Here is a 22,286-nt window from a genome sequence, read left to right on the forward strand (position 1 = left end):
CTTGAAAAATCACATGTGCCCATACCACATAATAAACCGGCCCTTGTATGTGCTTGTGTGTGTGTATGTATGTATGTATGTACATCTATACATGGCCAGCTAGACATTGGTCACACATAACCCACATAAGCCCACAGCCACCCCATCAGTCCTATTTCTCTGGAAAATACTGACAGATACAACCTAACATCTGTGAGGAACCTGAGATAACAAAGTTTAAAGTTCAGTTGTGACATATAAATGTTGACAATCAGATGCTAGTTAATGTTAAATAATTAAATTTTATTGCCCATGTGTTCTTCATGTTTCAGTAGTTAGTTCTCTGTGTCCTGGGGACAGGCCTACCCTCTAGGTACATCCTTAAGGATTTTATGATAATTAAATGATACAGCAGATACATAGGCCAGGCACAGGGCCTGAGCCTGTCACCCAGTAGAACTCACTACTGTTCTTTCAGAAAGTTTCCAGAGACAGATCATCATGTGCTATCTTGGGGAGGTCTCCATGGCTTCTCTGAAGGCTTGGACTTTCAGAATAGATCAATACTTCCCACGTCTCACCCCTCTCCAAGTACCTCTAACACCAGCATCAAGGAGAGTTGCAGAAGAACTTGGGGTAAGAGACACCTTCTTTGGGTTCCAGTCAGCAAGGCAGGCTAATAGGCCTTGTGAGGACTGAAGTAGATCATAAACACATGGGAAGTTCATTTAACAATGGTAATTAAAACAAATTCTAGCTGGGCATGGTGGCACACTCCTTTAATCCTAGCACCTGGGAGGCAGAGACAGGCTGATCTCTTGAGTGGAGGTTAGCTTGGGGAGGCTATATAGCGACTTCCAGGTCAGCCAGTCTCAAAAAATAAAACAAAATAAAATCCAAAGTTAATATTGGCTAAAAAGTTCATTCCAAAAGAAAGGTTGGATGTTTTTTCTACGCTGCCGCTGCCGAGGGACGAGGATTCAGTTGTCTAGGCAACCTACCTAAGTTCCAAATGCCACTATCAACCTTTCCTGTCTCCACAGCCAGTGCAGCCAGGATGATGGGCATTCATTCACTCTTCCTGACAAATACCTAAGTCAGCAAAATGGCTGACTTTGTGTCCCACTTAAATCCTTTAGGTAAAGGGTCCTGGAGTCCAGACAAATATGACTGCGGTCAGCTGGGTTCTGTGCATTAATTCATTCCATTCTGTGCTGGGAATGGATTTCTTCAAGGAGAAGTTCAACAGACAAAACTTGCATTCCTGTCGCTACAATAATGTGAGAAGGTCCCTGTGGCTCTATGGGAGAAGGACCAGTGTGAACTAAGGCTCCACGTGACCAGTGTGGGGATGAGAGAAACAGGGTAGGAGACCTAAGCTCATCCCAGAGACACCTCAGCTTCATGCCCCAGGGAAAGGAACTACAGAATTCTACAGCAAAGAGGCCACATGCAATCTGTCACCCTGTCTATAACTGGGAAGCTAGGACCCAATACCTTCCACTGCCAAGCTAGGGCCCAAGGTCTACCACCACCAAGCTAAGGCCCTAGGTCTACCACCATCGAGCCAAGGGCTAAATTAGTCCTTTTCTCACCCCCATCTCCTCACCTGGCAGCACTGTGCCCCTTGTACTGCCTCAGCTCATCTCCATGCTACCCACTCCTCTCTCCCCATCCCCGCGGCCCTCATCCTGGCAGTCCCATGTAGTTCCTTCCTCCAGTCCGCTTCATGTCAACACCACCAACTCTGAGTTGGTGACCTGGAATCTCATCGTCCTCCACAGAATATGTTGTGGAACAGAATATTCAGGTTCAGCTTGGGGACAGAGGCCTCTGCCACTTGGTCTTGTGTTCCAGTCAGATGATTACCCAATGCCTTGCTGTTGGCTAGTCTGAGGCTCTTCCTCTTCTGGCTTCTATCTGGACTCTGTTCTCCTGTCTGAGAAGCCCACCTGCCTGCCTGCCTCTGACTGACTCCTACGTCTCCTCTGTTTTTCATGTGGGTTTAGTGGCGCTAGGGATCAACCCAAAGACCTGACACATGCTGTTTGACATTCATAGTCACCTGAGCCTGGCCTAAACATCATCGCCTCTGACATCTGACGCGGTGACAGTTTGTAGGATTCCCTTCATCCCATTATTATCCCTGACAGAATTCTAAGTATTGCAAATTTGAGGGTGCTGTCAAGGCAGAGACATTATCTCCACATGTCTAACACCTTAAGAAAGGCCTGGCGAATGTAGATTAGTGTTATGTGTGTACTGAACAAAGCAGCGAATAGATTGTCAGACTTGGATGGCAGAACACTCACCTTACATGCTACTCGGTGTGGGCATAATTTTCCAAACCCCAGGGGAGGCTGGATCCGCCGGAGCAGAGTGACCACATCAAGGTGTTTTATCCTTCCCCTGGAAGCAAAGTACAGCCTGAGGTCCCCAAATGAGCTCAGTTTACCACCCCGACCCCTGCAGAGATCACCACAGCCATTCCCAAAGGACCCCTGAAAGCCAGAGGGGTGTTCGTCAACCTACTTTGCTTCAGGGTCATATTCTGACCATATTCTTTTGAATTCGTCCAAGTGGTGAGGCCCCAGAATAGACCAGTCCCGAGTCAGATAGTCAAAATTGTCCATGATGACAGCCACAAAGAGGTTGATGATCTGGAAGAGTGAATCAGGAGGGTGGTGGGTGGGTCCCTTGCACTGTTATCTGCCTCCTAACTGCAGGGCATGGAATATTGGAACCCACATATCCAGGTTGCAGAGGCAGGCCATAATATTCTCTCGCCAGAAAGTAGTCAAGGAAAGGGCAGGACTCTGACCAGATGGCTTGGCACAGACTCATGAGGGGGCGGGAGGGTGCATTAGCTCGCACCCTGAAGCACACTGTAATCTTATAATTTAATTGTGACAAGAGACAGCTCACACTTTGGAGGCCCTTAAAGCCACGTACAGTGGCTTTGATATCTTTGAAAGGAAACAGCAGCCTTCAGTAACAAGGTTGGCTGGAAATGACCCCAGCCCACCAGTGAGCGGCCAACCCATCCCATCCCATAAGGCAGCAACACATGCCAGACTAAGCAAGACACCTGCCTAGAAGGGCCCAGAGTATGCCAACTGCCTCAAAGCACTACGACAGGGCAGCATTACTGGTCTGAACCTCAAATGCTACCGCAGTCCTGTAAGTGGAGAAGGGGCTTTACCAAGACTGCTTACCAGGAATGCACAGAGCATGTAAAAGCTGATGAAGTAGACAATGGCAAAGTTGCTCCCACAAGTGTACTCCTCTCCTGGGTTGTAATCGGAGTCTGGGTCGCACAGCTTTCCTGGGAGGCAGGCAAGCATGATCTCCTGCCAGGCTTCCCCTGTTGCACACCTGTTTAAGTTAAGAGACAGGGCTTTTATTGAGGGAAAGGGCAAGGAACTGATGGATTAGACATTTGGGAAGAAAATTCTTAGCTTGTGCAAAATGTATGTAACTGTAGCAATGCCGTTTGGATTAGTGACAGCCTGGAAGCCTGACTTTTAGATACAATTTAGTTACTTAGAGGCCCTGGTATGATACGATTTATAATAACGATGTCTGATTCAATTCTTTATATTAATGGATGTTCATTTTTTTTCTTGTCTCTTCATCAAACATTGCTATTAGTTATTTAATAAGTCCTGACTGATTCTGTTGAAAGAGTTGAAAACCACCTAAGTTATAAATAAATGAGTTGTTACAGTTACTGGGGTCATTAGACATTGCTTCCTTGTTTCTAGAAAGTTCTCTCACTGTGAGGAAGATTCTTTGCAAAGTTAAATTAGCTGGGATTAAAACCAATCCTAAAAAATGTGAGGCAGTAATGGTCCAATATGTTAATCCTGTGATTCACCAGAAAAAAAACAACTGTACCATTTTGGACCAATTTTTAAAGCAAGCCTTTATTAAATATTACATTTAAATATTAAATTCTGGGCTGGAGAGATGGCTCAGCGGTTAAGAGCACTGACTGCTCTTCCAGAGGTTTTGAGTTCAATTCCCAGCAACCACGTGGTGGCTCACAACCATCTGTAATGGGATCTGATGCCTTCTTCTGGTGTATCTGAAGACAGCTATAGTATATTCATATAAATAAAATAAATAAGTAATTCTTTTAAAAACACCTACAGGGAAAAAAATAAATACTGACCAAGAGATTGACTTTGGTCAAGGCCATTGGCTAGAATGTCCCAGCTGGAATGGCCTAGAGCCAGTGTTGCAGGGGGTTATAAGGGCAAACTTATAGGCCACAGTACTTTCCCATGTGGCGGTGTTATTTCCCAAGAACTACAATTCCCAGCATTCCAGGAAGTCACCTGATTCCTGGGCATGTGGGGCTTACAGGTTAATTTTGGGAATTACAAATTCCTAGGTTTCCACTGTGTTTCTGTTTCCCTGGTTGTGATCTGGTGCATCCTTCATGCATACTTACACATACATATCTATCCTACAATTTGCTTTTGGTGGTCTGTCAGTCACAATCTGAATGACCCCAGCAGTTTTAACAATGCAGTCAGTTCCTCTCTAACTGAAATGCTAGTTCTGTTTAGTACAAAATTATGGCCAGTGAGACGGGTCAGGGGGTGAAAGGTGTTTGCTGTGCAAGCCTGGTGACCTGGGTTCAATCCCTAGAACCTATGTAAAAATGAAGGAAGACTGACTCCATAAACTTGTCTTCTGATCTCAACATGCGCACAGTGGCATGTCCACCTCGAACATATATCACATTCATACATACATATGAAAAAATGTTTTTTTAAAAGGTATAAAACAGCTGAGAGTAGTAGAACATACAATCCCAGCATTTTGAGAGGCTGAGGCAGGAAGACTGTTATGATTTGAGGCTAGCCTGGACTTCAGAGTAAGTTCCAGGCTAGCCTGGGCTACAGAATGAGATCCTGTTTCAAACCAAAGTAAGAAATATCAAACAAGAACAACAAATCAGAAGTCTATCAAGAAATAATGGGATCAAGAGCAAGCATGACCCCATCTGTTCAGAACTTTAGGGGTACCCCACCCCACTCCTACCCCACCCCCCACCCCCAAGGACCCAGTCACCTGAAGAGTAGGAGCACTGCCTGAGGAAAGGTCTGGAAGTTGTTGTTCCTATTGATCTGGTTGTTATCTCTCATGGCAACTTTCCCAAACATCTAGAAGAAGTTATTAGGGGGGAAGGGAATCAAACGTTTGTCACTGTTACAGTTTGGATCTCGAATGGTCTCCAAGGTTCATGTGGTTAGAGACTTGATCTCTGCGGGCAGAACTCTTGAGAGGTAGAACGTTGTGGTCTAGTGGCAGACCCTGAGGCTGCTGGGGTTTTGTCTTCACAGGGGAACGTGGGGAGCTGCCAACCTGCCTGAGTAGGTCTGTCTCATGATGCATTTCTATGATGGTGCCCTGCCTTGACATAGGGCAAAACGATGGGCTTGTGGATTAGACTACCTCTGTCTGCAGTATTTCAGTGTACTCATGAAATGCCGACTAATACAGTCACATAAAAAGACTTTTGTAAACTTAGAACTGACTTGGGTTTAATTAGCAACTAGGGCTTTCTTAGGACACCGGGCACCTCCTGTGCTCTGCAGAGATCTGCTGGGCACAGCATGCGCCAGGCACCAGGCTGAACATTAGGAATGTAGTGTCTCAGAGGTACAGTCTCACCCCGAAGGAGTCACTGCCCTGAGGAGACTACGGAGTGTTCAAGCAATGGTAACCAGATACAGCGAGCACTGAGGCGATCAGGGAACAGGCGCATTCAGCCAGTGTTAGGTCAACAGCAGGAACAGCTCCAGAGGGAGCGACACCTAAACCCTGACCTGAGGGAGAAGCAGCAGTCAGTCAGAGCGACAGTTCTCCAGGCAGAGGGGCATCACCTGAAGGAGCACAGAAGGCTGAGGAGGGGAGGGGTGGTAAGCAGAGAGATGAACCATAGCTGGAGACAAAGGGGAAGGGGCGGGGCCTCCTGGGCTTCACGCCCAGCAAAGATTTCCCAGTGGCATTATGAGCAGATCGCTATTTCAGATGGTCTTCGCAAATCACGATAGGAGGATCTGGAGCTGGGTGTGCAGTGCGGTTTGCAGTGCCCCAGGCTACCCTGGGCTACCTCATGAGGACTTATGCCTCTTGTCCTATAATTCCCAAGAGAATTCCTACAAGTACTTCTAAGCCTTCAGGACAATCAATCAATCAATCAATCATCAATCTGTCTGGGCTGGAATTACCCCGCCTCTCTCACTTGCACCTCTCTCTAGTCAGAATGCCACTCTACCAGTGTAGGACATTCCCCTCTGACTCCCTGGACCCAGAGCTTTCAATGCCACCCAGCTGCCCTATGGCGTTAGGACCCAGCTGTCAATGGGGCCCCAGACCGTTTCCAACCCAGAAACGCTTGCTGTAGTCCCTCAGCCTAAGAGCCCGAGTCCACGCTTCTCTGGAAAAGTATGCTGCCCCAGACGCAGTACTACCCGAGACATCTGGAAACACCAGGGAATCCCGATGTGATACGAGATCTACAGGCTTGTAGACCTTCTGAGTATCCTCAGCATAGAGCACGTGATCTCCACACTGACGACTGGGGCATCTCCTATCTGGGGCACGTTCTGGAAAATCGTGACCTAGTCTTTCTACTTTACTTGGCCTACGTACAGACCCGGGGCCAGCTTGAAAGGGTCCTGTGAGGGAAAGCAACTGCTACTCACCTGCATGCCTATGACAGCGTAGATGAAGAAGAGCATGGCAATGAGGAGGGCAACATACGGCAGCGCCTGTGGGACAGAAAGGATCGGGCTGGTGGGTGCTGGATCAACAACTCATGAGGCCCAGACTAGCACCACCTGCATACCCAGCATCACAAAGTGTAGGCAGGCAGGGGGTGCTCGCCAAGTGAGTTGTGCTACCCTGTGCTAACCCTAAACATTCTTCCATACAGACACACATATCCAGTGAGTCTTAAATGCACTCTCTAGCCTTCAGGAAACTGCACTTGACCAAGTCATTCTAAAATACCAGATTCCCCGATTGCTTCCATCTGCGCTGTATCTGGGAAACATCCTTATGCAAAATAACCTACATTCTGGTTTTCCTTACGATGCGACTTTAAGAAGAATGAAGGAGCCAGAGGGCCAAAAACCACTTAAGAATGCAAAAACACTTCAAAATGCACCATTAGCGATACATTTTTATGAAAATGTCTCTTACGTTCAAAGAGCCTGCAGGTTCTGCTGGGCCTCAGTATTTGTACACCTTGAGGTCATTTGGCTCTTAATCCCGCTGTGCACTCAGCCTGTTTGTTTAACTTATCCCTAAGATAACAATGTACCAACCAACCTTACTTGCCTTGGATTACCTATGTAATCATCTTTACAGCCTAAGATAATGCATAACTATAATAAGTTATAACTGACACTTTTATGCCCCTAACCTAAAAAGCAACTCGTGTGTGTGTGTGTGTGTGTGTGTGTGTGATTATAGTAGTAAATGCTGAAAACAATCTTATACAACAAATATCTGCCTTAAATGGTGAAATCAGCATCCAGATAAAACTTGGTAACAGTGACGGTGTGTTTGTAGCACTGGATGCTTTGGGGTCTAGAGTAAATGACTCAGTCTCTTATAAAATTCTTGAAAATGTTTGCAAAGTGATGCCTCATTCCTATTGCATGTGATGCTCTCTACGCTGCTCAGTAAACATAGAGCAAAGCCCCCTTTCTTAGGGGCAGTAGAACATGAGTCAGCCTTAGGGATGACAAGACATGAGGACAGATCAGATATTTACAACAGACAAGGCAGCAATTACAAACTACAGACAGACTGAAGACAGGGAAAAACATGGAGACTGCAAACTTGAAGGTTACTCTCGGTCAGACTCATCCAAGGGAGCTAACTGCTGGGCTTCCTTTCCTTGATACACCTCGGGTGCACTTTGGTGTGTCTGAGACTCTCTTTAATGCTCTTAGCTGAACCATGTACCCATCTGAAAACAGCTACAAACTCACAGGCTGGACCCAGGAAGAAATTAAGCTAGCAGAGTACATGTGTAAAGTGTATGTTTTGTGTAAAGTAGATGTGTCTGGCCAGATCTGAGTTCTTTCCTTGATGGCTTTTCTCCATCATCACATATGACAAATGCATCTATGTACATGGTAGCACAGGGCTGCCTGGGCTCTTCTTGGGCTTAATTCCAAGCACAGCTGATTGGAATCAGCTTTCTCACCAGTCTAAGACAATGCATCAGAATGCTGACAGGATACTTAGAGGTTTGGGACTCTGTGACACACAGCCTGGCCCATGTTACAGCACTATGCCCACAGACGGAATGCTTACTGGGGTCCCACAGGGCTATTCTCCCCACAAAAACTCTCTGCACTTTCTTCATAGACATCCAAATGTTTGAGGAATGTGCTGGCCGACTGTCTCAGAACAAATCACTATTCTGTCACATGGCTTCTTTACTTATGAGGTTTTTTTCTTAAGTTTAATAATTTCATCAAGAACCAAGATTGTTTTGCATGAATATATCCCATTATCCTAGCAGTTCATCTCTGGAATGTGGACTAACCACAAAGGGCTGTAGGGCTTGGCCACACCCTGGTTCTCTTGCCTATGGCGCTTGCCCTGTCTCTCCTAAGCCACACCCTTCTTCCTCAGTCTCCATCCTTAACAGGGCTGTGATTTCCTTCCTGTGATCTTTTTTCTGTCTTCTCCTTTCTCTCAATGCCATCTCTTTCCCTTTTCCCTACTTAAAAAAAAAAAATTACTGAAATTTTCTACTGGTTATCCCAGAGGGGGTTAGGGAAAACTTGATTTTTTTTCTTTATATAATTTCATTTGTTCACATAACATTTGAATCATGAATGAAACCCAGCTGATGAAGAAGTGAAGGGTCATGGCTATGAATTCCCTACATAGTTGTGCCTTTGATTACACATCTGTATTTATTCCTCACCCTCACAGTTTCAGTCTAGACGAGCGGAAAATCTGCAGCAGGCGCCAGGTGGTGAAGAAGAAGGGGCTCTGCTCTCAAATGGACTAGAAGCAATCTAAGAAATCATAGGCCTGGTAGATACCTAGATGAACTGAACTCTTAATTCTACCAAGCACTCAGTAATCTGGTGTAAGTTGAGAATCTATCTAAGAGAGAAACTATGTGCTGATTTGAATAAGAATGGCCCAGATAGACTCACAGTTTGAATGCTTGGCTCCCCGTTAGTGGAACTGTTTGGGAAGGACTAGGGGGTGTGGCCTTGATGGAGAAGGTGTGTCCCTGGGGTTGGGCTGTGAGGTTTCAAAAGTCTAGGTCAGGCTTAGTCTATATGTCTATGTGTTTATATGTCTGTCTCTCTTTGCCTATAAACTTGCAGCTAAGAAGTAAGCTTTAAGTTACTTCTCTGGCACCCGTGCCTGCCTGCCTGCCTGCCTGCCTGCCTACTTCCATGTTTCCTGTCATGCTGATTATGGAAACGGAAAATAAGCCCCAATTAAATGGTTTATTTTATAAGTTACCTAGATCACAGCAATATAACAGTAACTAAAACAGGCTACTAAGCCTCAGGGAGTGTGTAGTGACCTTCCCTCTCTCGGACACTACTGTTGCTAGACATTCTGGGCAGTCAAAAGTCCTTGAGATTTATATTTCTTCCATATGGAAACCATTGCAGATCTCTGACTTTCAGGGTCTTATTTCTGCCTCTTGTTTAGTTTCCCATAATCTCTGCTGACTCAGTGGTCAGACAGAGAGAGCTGGGGTCTTCTGGGCCAGAGGACAGAAAGCAAAGCCCTAGGTTGCTCTTACCTGAAAGGACTTGATGAAGGTCCACAGCAGTGTCCGGATGCCTTCCCCCCTGCTGAGAAGTTTCACCAACCGCATCACTCGGAAAAGACGGAAAAAGGTGATGGAGATTCTATTGCTCTCTTCAGAGTTCTGAAGGGTTATCATGGAGAGGTCAAACCCAGTGGAAAGCAGAACATGGGACACTTTCAGAAAGACAGCGACGGACGCAAAGGTGACAGAGGTGAGAACTGAAGACGTGTTTCTGGGGCCTTACACCTCAGAAAGCATGGCATGAAAGAAAAAAAAATCACATGCTAACAACACAGGGGCTCAGGGGACAAACTGCATCCACACAGCACATGCATGTCCCTGTGTTCTACTGTGTTAGAGGAGAACGCTGGGCTGCTCAAGAGTACTGGACACGGATGATGAATGCAAATCACTGCAGACACTGTTCTGGAAGGGACAACCATGGAGAGTACAGAACACCAGTGGAAAACTCGACATGGTCAAATAAAGTCAGGGAGAGGGCCCAGCCCCTGGGACCAGTCACTGATCTTACCCCAGGTGTGGCAGTTGGGAGAGGGATAGTCTCACTTTCAGATGGCTTTAAGAAATCAAAGATTGAGATGTATTAATGTTGGGGGAAGGCGGCAATGGCTAGGAGATACTCCCCCCCTTTACCAGTGTGTAGTTAGTGCCTTTGGTCAACACAGCTGCTCCCTCCCTGAGACAATACCAGTGCTTCACTCTGGAACTGGACTGGAGTGGACAACACCCACTGACAGACTCACAGACACACTAGTTCTAGTCTAGTTTCTTTCCAGGGATGTGATGTCTCTGGAGACTGATGCCTGCTCAAAGATTATGGTTCTTGTCTTTGAGGTCTTTAAAGACACAGGTTCAGAGAAACCTTGCTTCTCTGGCTTGGTCAAAGTAGCCGACCACCTTACAGCAGGCCTCCTGGCTTGGAACAATGGACCAACTCTAACCATGAGGAAAACAGTGGCTCTGCCTGTGGTCCCCACACTTAGCATTATATGTGCTCCAGAGGATACATGTCTCTGCTGAAGGACTAGAGGCCTGGTTAGTGCAAGAGATGGAGGCAGGCTTCTCTGCAGCAGCCTGCAATTCAGCCTCAGCCAGCCCACACTCTAGTCCCCAGGACTCTGGAAGAACAGCATGGCCCAGCTTGCCTGAGCCCCAGCAGTTTTGCCTCACCCAGGTCTGAGTGTGTATGTCAATGAATGGTTGTTTCTCCTATCTCCACGGAGGTTGTTTCTCCTTCTTCACTCTACTCAATGCTCAGCATAGTCCTTTTGGGGAGTTGCTTAAATAAATACAAAGATGCTAGAGGCAAGTTTTCCCTGCCAGGAGGCATCTTGAAAAGATAATAGCAAGAATGGGGAAAGGCCCTCCTATCTCCCCTGCCACCAAGTGCCTTTTCCACTGAGGCAGTGAGTCTTCCTGAGACTGACAAAGGACAGGTTCCTCTGTTGGTGATTCCCAACAAAGGCTTTCTGTGGCCCACAGCATAACTAGACAGGGGCAAAGGTAGGTACGCTGCTAGGAGCTTCCTTCCCTGGGGACATGGGAGAAGAAAGGCTTGGCTCTTAAGCTGATTCCTGAGACCAAACAAGAATTGCTAGGAACTTCAGTAAGAAGAAAATGGCTCTGGATACATCAGGGCATACTTGTAATTCAGCAGCGAAGGTACCCAAGAGCAGGTGCTGACCACTGGAAAGGGCTCTAGTCTACCTGGATGCGCAGAACAGGAACATGTACAGGAGATATATATATTCAAAACATGCCATAGACATGTCAGAACCCAGGCTTATTTTTGTCAAATTCTTTTATTGCCTCACCCCAGAAGTAGCTCTTCCTTGAAGGGATGGGTTTTGTTTTGTTTGTTTTAATTAGACAGAGAGCAAGGTCTCATTATGCAGCTTGGGTTGGCCTCAAACTCTGACTCCCTAAGTTCTGGGGTTACAGGTGTGAGCTGCTATCCTTAGCTCTGATCATGGGGCGGGTGTTGTTATTGTTTTTTAACTTAAGGCTTTACTATCCATGGGGGTTACTTTCCCAGGATGCTTGTCCCCCACATCACTCTTCCTAAGGGCTGTGGTAAAGGAGGCAGCACTATTGCTCAGACAGCAGACTGTGCACGTGTGAGTGACTGTGTAGGTGCATGTGTGGACACCTCTGACTGGGTAGGTGCATGTGTGGACACCTCTGACTGGGTAGGTGCATGTGTGGACACCTCTGACTGTGTAGGTGCATGTGTGGACACCTCTGACTGGGTAGGTGCATGTGTGGACACCTCTGACTGGATAGGTGCATGTGTGGTCACCTCTGACTGGGTAGGTGCATGCGTGGACACCTCTGACTGGGTAGGTGCATGTGTGGACACCTCTGCTTGTCTGTGCTAAGAGGACTGGAGAAGGAAGAGCAGAGCCCTCTACAGCTATGGTACCAAAATACCTGCAACATATGTGGGACCTGTAAGAGCACTAGTACGCCTGCTCTTTCTGGCCACTCTCTTCGGCTCCATCCTCTGTGCTGCTCCATGACAGGCCATTTGTGATCCTCTTCCTTTGTGCTGATGAAAGTTAGCTAAACTGACTTTTGAAATGTGCAATTTTTAAACTATTATCTGAAGAATGACAATCATCAATCATTAAATCTAAACTTTTTTTTTGAGACAAGGTCTTATGTAGCCCAGGCTGGCCTCAAATTCATTATGTAGCTACCTCTACCTCCTACTTACTGGGATTATAGGTATCGACCACAACACCTAGTCAAATTGTCTTTTTTTTTTTAAGGAGGAGGAGAGGAGATAGCATTTTTCAGGAAACAAAAGCAGTGGACCACACAACACAAGGAATGAAAACCAAAGCACTGCAGGATGCACCCCCAGAGTGGCCTGAGACACTGCCCCCGCCACCACACCTCCCAGGGCAGAGGCCTGCTAGAGGGGAGAATGTATCTGGCAGCAGTGGGGGAACCATGCAAGTTGCCAAAGTATCTTCCACACTTGAAGCACCCTAGGATGGCTTTGCTCCATCTGCACAGAGACCAGTTGTTCTGACCCTAGGGTATTCTCTAAAGCTACCCACTGCCCAGGGGCCACCCAAAAGGGATTTTCTAAATGAATCTGGGTCCTTTTACACTTCAGGAACTTTGAAAGCCAGTAAGTTATTCTAATGTGCTCCCAGAATGGAGAATTCCTGTCTAGACCACATCAATGTCAGGTCAAGTATTCTGCAAATAGCTCACACCTGCAGAGTGGTCACAGAGAGTGAAACCAGTAAAAGAGACCACTTGGGCTGTCACAGCTGTTACAGGGGCTTCTAGAGTTGATGAAGAAACAGAAATTGGCTTCCAGGGATTAAACTCTACATCTGTCCCCTTTCTGAGGGCCAGAGGGGCACTGGGGACAGACAGAGCAGAGCATGGGCAAGGTGTGCAAGTCACATGACCCTGCTCAGCTTCTGAGGCCACCCACAGGTGACCCTTGAGGACATGGGACAGGGCAAAGACTGGCTCTCTACCTGACTGTCATTTCGAGAATAGCCTCGAGGAACTGGGTGATCCATGTTCAATAGAATTCCATGGGCATCTAGAGGGTTGGGGTGGATAGCTTCAGTAGGTTTTGCTATTGCAAGATCACATTCCTCAGCCCCGTTCCTGGCCACCATATGGACTTGAGAGCTCATTCTGACTACAAACTGAATGGCATGGTGACGCCTCGGTCTAAGCTGGGCGCGTGACAGGGCAGCATCAATGCCTAGGATCTGGGAGTGAGTTCCTGTTGGTTTTTATGTGTTCTTTGATAAACGCGAAGCAAGACTACTCCTCCCCTAGGCAACAAGGGATGGCAAGAGACGGAGTGTCAGCAGCAACCATCCCTGCCTGGGTCAGAACATTAGTTGCTTGATCATTTCAGAACTCAAGGAACAAACAGGCATCAAAGAGAAAGCAAAGTCAGCCCTATCAGGTGTCATTCAACAGTCAGCAACTTGGTGGCATTACAAACAAAGGTGAAGGGGACAGGTCCAGAAAGCTATCACACCACGAACAGATAGGGTGGGGAGCATGGGAAGACATCAAGATGCAAAGATCTGGGTGAGCATGCGAACAGGACAATGCAAAGGGCCAAAGGGCCACCCCCCACCACCCCCTTTTTTTTTATTACAAAAAATGCAAACAAGTAGAGTTCCCATTTTACAGACCAAACCACTCAATCTGGAAGGCTGTGTTGGTGAGTCACAGAACCAATATGACTGACCAAACAAGCCGGAGCTGAGGCCCCAGCCAGGGACCAGGACATATGGGAGAAGAAACAGTCAAGGTGACCATGGTTGATCCTTAGCAAGTCCTGTGAGAACTCAGTGAAACACCAAAAGTGGGAAGCAGAAACAAAGTATACAGTCTCTAGAAGCGCTTTTGCTTAAAGACTTCACCGTATATATGATTATATATACTTGCCGCTACAATTTTCTAAAAATAAAACCAACATGAAAAATCAATTAGGCAATGGAAAAGGAAGGTCGACAGTCTAGGGGAGAGAGTGTGGCAGGTTAAACATCACAAAACATGATGATGAGATGATGATGATGGTGGTGGTGGTGATGATGATGATGATATTATGATAGCAACTCAAACCAGCCAACAACGGACCAAGGACCAAGGATATTCATGCTCAGTTGACTCTGGACATCAGGAGACAAGGCCATTGAGGATATGACATGCATCCCTCTCCTGGGGAACTAGGTACGTATGGAGGGAGGATATGGGGATAAACATCCCCATTCTTACATATTTATAATATCAGAGGTTAAGAATGGTCTGTCTGTCTGTCTGTCTGTCTGTCTCTTAACCTTTGGTTATTTCCAGAGCCTAGCTCCAGGCCTACAAGTGGTGGATTCCCAGTAACAATGATGTTGAAGATGGGATAAATGTGCAGGGAGCATAACTTTTGCATCAAGAGACGGTGGGCCAACACTGAGATCTTTGCAGGTAACACAGGCTAGGGAGTTACCAAGCCAAGGTTAAGGAGTGTTTGGTCTCAGAGTACAACTAGTCAGGGAAAGGTTAGTGATTGACAGGAGTCTTGGGAACTGGGAAGATTCCCCAGTGTGTGTCTTCAGTGAGAACTTGGCTATCATGAATGAGGCCCTGCACAGACACCTGACGTAAACTGCTAACTAGACATGCACACATAGACCTTCCCAATCCACACAGAAGCACAACCACCCGGAGACACTGACAGGCAAGGCCAGGCCAGAGTTGAAGAGCAGGGCCAGCTTCCAGCCCATGAAGAAGGTGTTGCCTCTGAGTGTACCAAGTCACACTAGCTAGCCAGCAAGTGGGCAGCACGAGAAAGCTGGGTCTAGCTGGTAGACAAGTCTTGGTAACATCCTGGTACCCAGAAAATAGTTTATGACCCCCGGCTCATAGCACTTAAAACAATCTATTAGTACCCTAGCTTATGGTATTTTTAACGTCTGTTATAAGTTGTTTCTGACCATTGAGAGGTTCCCTGACACACATTACAGATACTTCAAATGCTTTAAGACAATTAAAGCAGTCAGATATCTTGCCACACAGCAGCCAAGGTAGGGTTCTTGAAGTAAGAACAGATCATTTTACAACCAAAGCTATTCACTTGCCATGAGTGACAATTTTACAGCTGCCTATAGAATATGTCTCATAAAGTTGAGTTTACAGTCTGGGCTTTAGGAGGTTGGGGGGTATGTGTACCCAGACCTAGCAAAATGTCACCTTACTATCTTGGCACATACATCAGTGCCCATGGTAATATCTTACAGTCCATTTTGCATAGTAAACAGGAAATTTGCATAAATAATAGTGTGTATTCATAACCCTTTGTTTTAGTAGGTATTTTCACAAATATCTACATCATTTTATTCCCAGAAGATATTGTCACTCTGATGGACATATGAAGCCTGGGTTCCATAAGTCAAGGCTGAAGTGGGGCTGGAACTTCCAGGCTAATGGCTGTCCAATCATCCATACTGACGAAAGTCAGCCTTGGCTTATCAGAGGGGCATCAAGGAGCACCAACATTCCCATTCCCTATAGGGAGTCTGGGCACCAGGATGAACCTGACAATTCTCAGCCCTGCATATGTCAGCCAGGCAAAGCAGAGCGCTGGTGTGGCAGGGGCAGCCCTGGACTGGCAACACAGAACAGAAGCCAACATCACACAGCGGCACTTCCCCCCACCACCTTGAGGAGTACACACACTGACATCCACTAAAGCCTGCGAATGAACGAAGTACAGGCCAATGGACAGGGCCCTTTCCTGCCTGCCTTGGGCCTTCACTTGAGCAAGCCAGTACTTCCCTTCTCAAACTCTGATGTTTGAGTTGTCAGACTGCTCGTGGTGGAGCCTGCCTCACCTATTATGGATGTGCTCCCTTGTTAATGATAAACTGAACGCGACAAGAGGGTATAACTCTCTCCTGGAACACACCAGCAACACTCTTTGGGGATGGAGGGCCAGAGTCACCAGCTAGATTGAGCTGGAGGACAATGACAGTAATGATCTCAAAGTCAGGCACAGCTATAGGGATCTCCTGTGCCATCCCAGAACCCTGTGGGTACAAGGCCACATTGTTAAAAGATGGAGTATGACATCTTAAAAATAACTATTTTAGTTCCAAAGTGGCAACTTCATACTTATGTCTTCATTCCTTAAGGGGAAGGGATAAAGAAAGGGCAAGGGAGAAGAGACCACTAATTAACTGACTTTCATCTTCCACAGTGAATTAGTGTCTATAATTCTGTGTGCATGGGGATTCACGGGTGGGCCTGCTAGTCTCTTCTACGTCAGACGGAACGAAAGCAATCACGTTAAGGGACACAAGGTTGGCTACTTACATTCACTTCAGTTATAGCAATATCAACGACGCTACCAACAACAATTAAGGCATCAAAAGTGTTCCATGCATCAGTGAAATAGTGCTGTTAGGCAAGCATTCAGAAGCCACAGAAGACAGGAAGCACAACAGGAAAAAAAAAGAAGAAAAGGACAGCGTTAACAATGTGCCACTCGACTACTTGAAAAACTGCCCCGAGACAAACATGTCAGAGATAACGTCACTTTGGATGGATTTTGACAGAGCAAATGGAGACAACCAGAGACACCCTATCTTACCTTGCCTACTAGTGCCTGGGGTCAATGGTGCCAGAGTCAGCCCTGCAAAGGTGATTTATGTCTGCAGAGGCCTTTAGGCTAAGGCTCTACTCTAGAAGGTTGTTTTCCACAACCTCTGTGAGGAAATGTCTAGTTTCCAATCATGTGTGACTGGGATCTGTGACTTGTCCAGGTGATGCCACATCAGGGCAGGGAGCAGAATGTGCAGAGAGGAGAGAGAGGACGCAGGCCACACAGGTGCATACTTACGTCGGCTTCGCTGAGGGCCACGTCTATAATGCTGCCGATTACGATGAGGGAGTCAAACGTGTTCCAGGCGTCACTAAAATACCCCTGGACAGAGCAGGCAGGGGCAGATGTTTATGAGCGCTTATGAAGGGCACATCACATGGATCATATGAGGGGACACATCCGAGTCCCCACGGCACCCATGGCAACCAGGGGAGGGACCAGGACAACCAGGGGAGGGGCCAGGACAACCAGGGGAGGGGCCAGGAAAGCCAAAGGGGAGACAACAATACTGTCCACTGATAGAAAGGGGCACAGAGGGGTGGTCATGCTCCCATGTGTGTGAGTATAGGCATGAACACACACATACACACACACACACACACACACACACACACACACACACGAGACCTATGGCCCTGGGTAGATAGATGGTAACCTTGTCCTGGCATCCACCCCAAACCCTCATGAGCTGATGGAAGAGTAAGACTCTCGTATACTTCCCAGAGTCTCTAAGCTCCCCTCTTGTCCCTTTTCCCACTTGAAGCCACCAGGTCAGCAGTCTCCCTCCCTCCTCACTAGTCCAGCAAAGATATCAGGCTATGAGGTGCAGCAGCATTCCTAAGAGCTCTTGGCTTAAAGGACACAAAGGGGCTCGTCTAAAGGTCACAGCCTATAGAGAGACAGGTACAGAGATGCACCGGGCTTCAAAGTAGAGCCCCATAGCAGAGAAACTCTCCATTGTGGACTAAAGACAAGCCAAGGCAGGTTCTGTGGGAGAAAGAGTTCTGGGAGTGAAGAGGGAGCGTCAGGGATCCCAGTCGGCTAATGGCTAATGGCTGCCTTCTACCCTCCCTGGTTTTCTATGTTCTTTCCCTCTTCCAGGCTAAGCGAACTCCTCTAAATTCCCCCAACAACTTCCCTGGCTCTTTCCCATCTCCTGACACCTGTGCAACCCCTCTGACCACAATCAGCTCAGATCTACTTCCTCTTCTAAGGTCAGACAAGTGCCAGTCTTTCATGGGATTTTCCCAGATCACATCTTCCTTCATCCAGAAGGTCCACCACACCAAAGCTTCCCAGGATGAGGACAACATAGCCTACTCTGTTATCACCTCTGTCAACCCTGTCAGTCACCCAGACCATGGTCACATCCTTCTCCACAAATCTGTATCCTAGTTTTTCCTGGTTATCAGTTTTTAGGTCTTAGTATCTTGTATCAGTTCTAATATACTTGTGACTTACAAGTTCAGATGTGTATTTATGTTTTCTAGGCTCTTCGCACTACATGCCTAGCTGGCACCTGTTGACTCCTGACACCCCTGGGAAGCCACACTGAAGGAGGTGGGTACAGTCTGTACAGAGCCACAGGCTCACCGCTGCCAGGGCTGTCCTGCCAAGGTCTGTCTATAAGTATCTTGAATAGGCAGCACATGTTTTAAGAATAAAGATCTAGGTCTGAATTCTAGAAAAGAGGGGCCCAGCACAGGTACAGTGAATATCCTCACAGCTGAATTAAGCGTTCAGTTTGACGTGTTGAGGCCTGGAACCTATGAACAACTGCAGGGCTAGAGGAAGTCTCTGCAGACCCACAGCGTTTTATTGCACTGTGGAAAGGGTAGACGTGTTGACGCCTAACCCCAGAGTGGGGTTCTTTCTGTTTACTACTAACAGCGCTCCCATCCTTTGGCAGCAGGATGGCATTCACTCTGACTGAGGCTTACTGCTCTTACTGTTCCCTTTGTTACTACTGACAATGAGACTCCCAGCCTCAACTTCAGTGACTTCTGATCTACTCTCTTTCTCCTTTACATCCATGGTGTCTCTCACACTTGCTCCCTCAGTGGCTGGCACTCAAACACTTCTCTGAAGTTCAAGGATAGTCAAAATTGTCCTGCATCAAACCCAGCAGGAATGTTTGCTCAGAAGAACAGGTCACACCTTCTTAGCTTCCCAATAGAGGGAAACCAGGCATCCCTGAGGTATGGATTTGTGATGTAAAACATGTGGTCAGAGGCAAGATAAGGAGCTAGTCTAGAATGCAAGAGAGTTTTCTGCTCCGCTCCCAAGGTAGTCTTCTGACACACAGGGCAGCTGGGTCACATGGTACACCTCCAGCATCACAGAATACTCTTAGATTATACGGTTGCAAGCGAGTACCAAAAAGTTCTGTAACTGGCAGCATCACTGCAGACTATGCTGATGGACATGTCCTTCTCTGTTTTGTTTTGCTTTGTTCTTTTTTCCTCACAGATTCTCCTGCAGAGTGGAGTGTGTTCTGTTCCTCAACTCAATGCTAAGACTACAAAAACACTCATGGAGCTTCAAAGATTAAGCCCCCTTCCCTCACTTCCTGACTGGCCCTATATTACAAGCTCTGTTTCTCTCATCTTGCCTGACAGATCTGCAAGAAGGGAGCCACCTGCCTCGGGGCCTTGCGCAGCACCTCCTCTTGTAGCTCCTTTTTGTCTCCACTATGATCAGAGTTCCCACCATGGGCCAGTCCTGTCTGTGTTCTTCATGAAGCCTTTCCTGGCCCAGTGTGGGGGATACAATCCCTTCAAATCAGCAAGATAAGGATTTGACACTTGCTGGGAACTTTTTGGAAATCTGATAGACTAAGAAAACCTTTCACAGTTTCAAAATGGTGCCCAGATCCTTAAGAGTTCACAGACTACAGGTTGATAGTCTCTCATCTACACCACAGGAGGTTTCGTGGTACAAGTGGCTGGTGTCAGAGGCTTGGGCCAGGTGGCACTGATAGGAGCCAGGGGGGGCAGAAATGCCAGCCACCCCTTCTTCCCACACAGTGCTTCCCTGTTTAGCAGCCTCCTATCTCTTGAAATCACTACCTTGGTAGCATGACTCAGCTCCTCGACCCGTCATGCATCAAAGACACCATGGTTTGTCACACAGCGTCCATCCCCACCCACCCTCCTAGCTGAAGGACACACTCCTCTATAACTGAACTCTGAAGCCAGTTCCTCACTTCCTCCCTCCTCCCTCCTTCCCTCCCTTCCTTTCTTTCTTCTTTCCTTCCTTCTGTCTTGTCTTTCTGTCTGCCTTCCTTTCTTTATCTCTAACTGCTTGAAAAGAGTGAGTTAGCCTCATGCAACAGCTTATAATAATATTCAGAAATATTCCTGAATCTGACACTTAGGTTAGTATGCTAGCTAGTTTTTAGTTTGTTTGGTTGGTTTTTCTCAAGTCAGGATTTCCCTGCATAGTTCTGGCTGGCCCGTAACTCAGTCTGTAGATCACTAGTTAATTTTAATTATCAATCAGATATAACCTAGACTCAGTGGTGAAGAGGATCTTAATGAGAAAGTCTCTGGATTCTGTTGTCCTGTTAGCAAGTCTTCAAGCAATTTTCTTAACTGGGCCAACTGAAGTGGGAAAGCCTACCCTGGACATGGCTGCCACCGAGTCCTGGACTGTCTAAGTGTAGAGAGGTAGCCTTCAGACCTGACTAACTAGGACAGAGGTACCCCTACTGGCTGCTTTGTGAGAGCACCTCTCACTGGGCTTGGCTGGTAAGCACTGAGTGTATTAAAGGCCAGGGGGGACTTTAGGGAGAGCGATGTCTTGGCGACTCCGTTCTCCTTCCGTTGTCATGCACAAAGCAATATAAGTCATCATTGAAACACTGCTCACCAAGAGCAAGGGTGCTGCTGTTATTTTAAAGGTTCTCTGGATTACAATCTGAGGTCATATGAGGCCATGAAGATATCTTGTTAAGCAAAACTCAAAGCAGTGCACTTGCTGGAGGAACCACCTGATAAAAACTCTGGTCTTTTAGTACTGACTGCATATTAGCTTCTATGGTCCAACAGTATTGCTCATCCATTCACGTGACCCTGAGTGCTCTTCCCAGGCTTAGAGACTCACTGGACCAAGGATAAAAGGGCCAAGCCACTGATGTAGTAGCCTTCAAGGCTATGTGCATATAAGCACGCTCTCACATACTCACACACATATGCACCCAAATAAATACACACTCTTACATGCTCACATGCTGTGGGATGTGTGTGTGTTCTCCTCAACCTGGACAAGCTCTCAAACCTTGCAGAGCTTTATTGCCAGGTACAGGGTTGATGGGAAATGTTCCATGGGAATGTCTCATGTACATTTCTCAAGAACCTTCCACATTCTCGCTCTGCAACCTCTTCCATCAGTTCAGACAAATATTGTTCAAAGAAGAATAGGAGAGAGAGAAGCAAACCCAAGTCTCCAAGGAGGATCTGATGGACTTGGAAAAGGAGGGAATGTTTATGTATGGACAAGTCACAGTACGTAACATCTAGCCATGCGTAAGGTGCCAAATTTGACCCCACTGCAATCACTGCAATTAATCACTTACAAAATGTCCTTTCTTTTCGGTCCACAAAGATCCGATTAAAGATTGCCTAAGATTTACTTCAAATTAAAGAAAGGCCCAGGATGGAGTTCAAATTCTGTATAACTATAGCGTACGTGAAACCAACCATTTCTGAAGCCGTGTTTGTTGGCTACCTCCACACAGATTGAAAACACCTAGGACCAGGCTCTGTCATTCTCTCTTCTGAGAGTCATGGTCTATTCGAGGAAGGAGACCCCACTAGTCAGCTCAGCTCAGCTCCTCAGTCTAGGGCTTTAGACTGAAGGCATACCATTGCTTGAAGATGGTGGTGACGGTGTAACTGTGGCAGCAATGGTCTCCAGTACAGCACAACATAGCAGGCACCCTTTCAATACGGTATGTAACGGCCCCTACACCTGGACTATGGATATCCTCATAGAACAGAGAGAAAGCTAAAAGGGCGGTGAAGTAACTCATTTAAACCAGCAGAATCTTATCTCAGATGCCTCACAATTATGCTCTTTGATGCCGAGCTATATGGTTTGTTACATCACAGCCTTCAGGCTTCGTGGGACAGAACTGATCCCTCCCAAAGAAGACGCAATTCGCGCATTCCTTCAACATAGTGTAGCATGGGTCATGCCTCATTTTCTTACAAGCAAGGGAAACTTTTCTAAATCCAACAACAACAACAACAAAATATGGTGGACGAGTAAGAGGTACTAGAACTTTCCATACACGGTTAAAAAAAAAAAAAAAAAAAA

General features: G+C 46.8%; 1 protein-coding gene and 1 long non-coding RNA gene across 26 annotated transcripts in view; one reads left to right on the forward strand and one right to left on the reverse strand.

Moving 5' to 3' along the window:
* Cacna1d (calcium channel, voltage-dependent, L type, alpha 1D subunit) overlaps nucleotides 1-22,286 on the reverse strand; it is a 451,216-nt gene that overhangs the window by 32,677 nt on the left and 396,253 nt on the right. For 10 of the 25 annotated variants that reach the window (XR_001781092.2, XM_017315811.2, XM_017315809.2 and 7 more), the window contains 9 exons: nucleotides 17,205-17,288; nucleotides 16,679-16,762; nucleotides 10,335-10,379; nucleotides 9,794-9,922; nucleotides 6,702-6,767; nucleotides 5,062-5,153; nucleotides 3,195-3,354; nucleotides 2,512-2,639; nucleotides 2,292-2,388 (listed from right to left, as the gene is read on the reverse strand). Coding sequence is in view for 24 of the 25 variants with exons in the window: in XM_017315811.2 (XP_017171300.1) it covers nucleotides 2,292-2,388; nucleotides 2,512-2,639; nucleotides 3,195-3,354; nucleotides 5,062-5,153; nucleotides 6,702-6,767; nucleotides 9,794-9,922; nucleotides 10,335-10,379; nucleotides 16,679-16,762; nucleotides 17,205-17,288 (885 nt within the window). In the remaining variant the exon portion in view is untranslated. The remainder of the gene's footprint in view (nucleotides 1-2,291; nucleotides 2,389-2,511; nucleotides 2,640-3,194; nucleotides 3,355-5,061; nucleotides 5,154-6,701; nucleotides 6,768-9,793; nucleotides 9,923-10,334; nucleotides 10,380-16,678; nucleotides 16,763-17,204; nucleotides 17,289-22,286) is intronic. The other 15 variants (NM_028981.3, NM_001083616.2, XM_017315816.2 and 12 more) reach the window with 7 other exon arrangements.
* Nucleotides 376-22,286, forward strand: Gm52106. Its single transcript, XR_003951103.1, has 3 exons — nucleotides 376-615; nucleotides 18,458-18,527; nucleotides 19,437-22,286. It is a non-coding gene; the product is annotated as a predicted gene, 52106 (long non-coding RNA).

Source organism: Mus musculus, chromosome 14, assembly GCF_000001635.26.
Source record: "Mus musculus strain C57BL/6J chromosome 14, GRCm38.p6 C57BL/6J".
In the NCBI taxonomy this organism is placed as follows: Eukaryota; Metazoa; Chordata; class Mammalia; order Rodentia; family Muridae; genus Mus; species Mus musculus.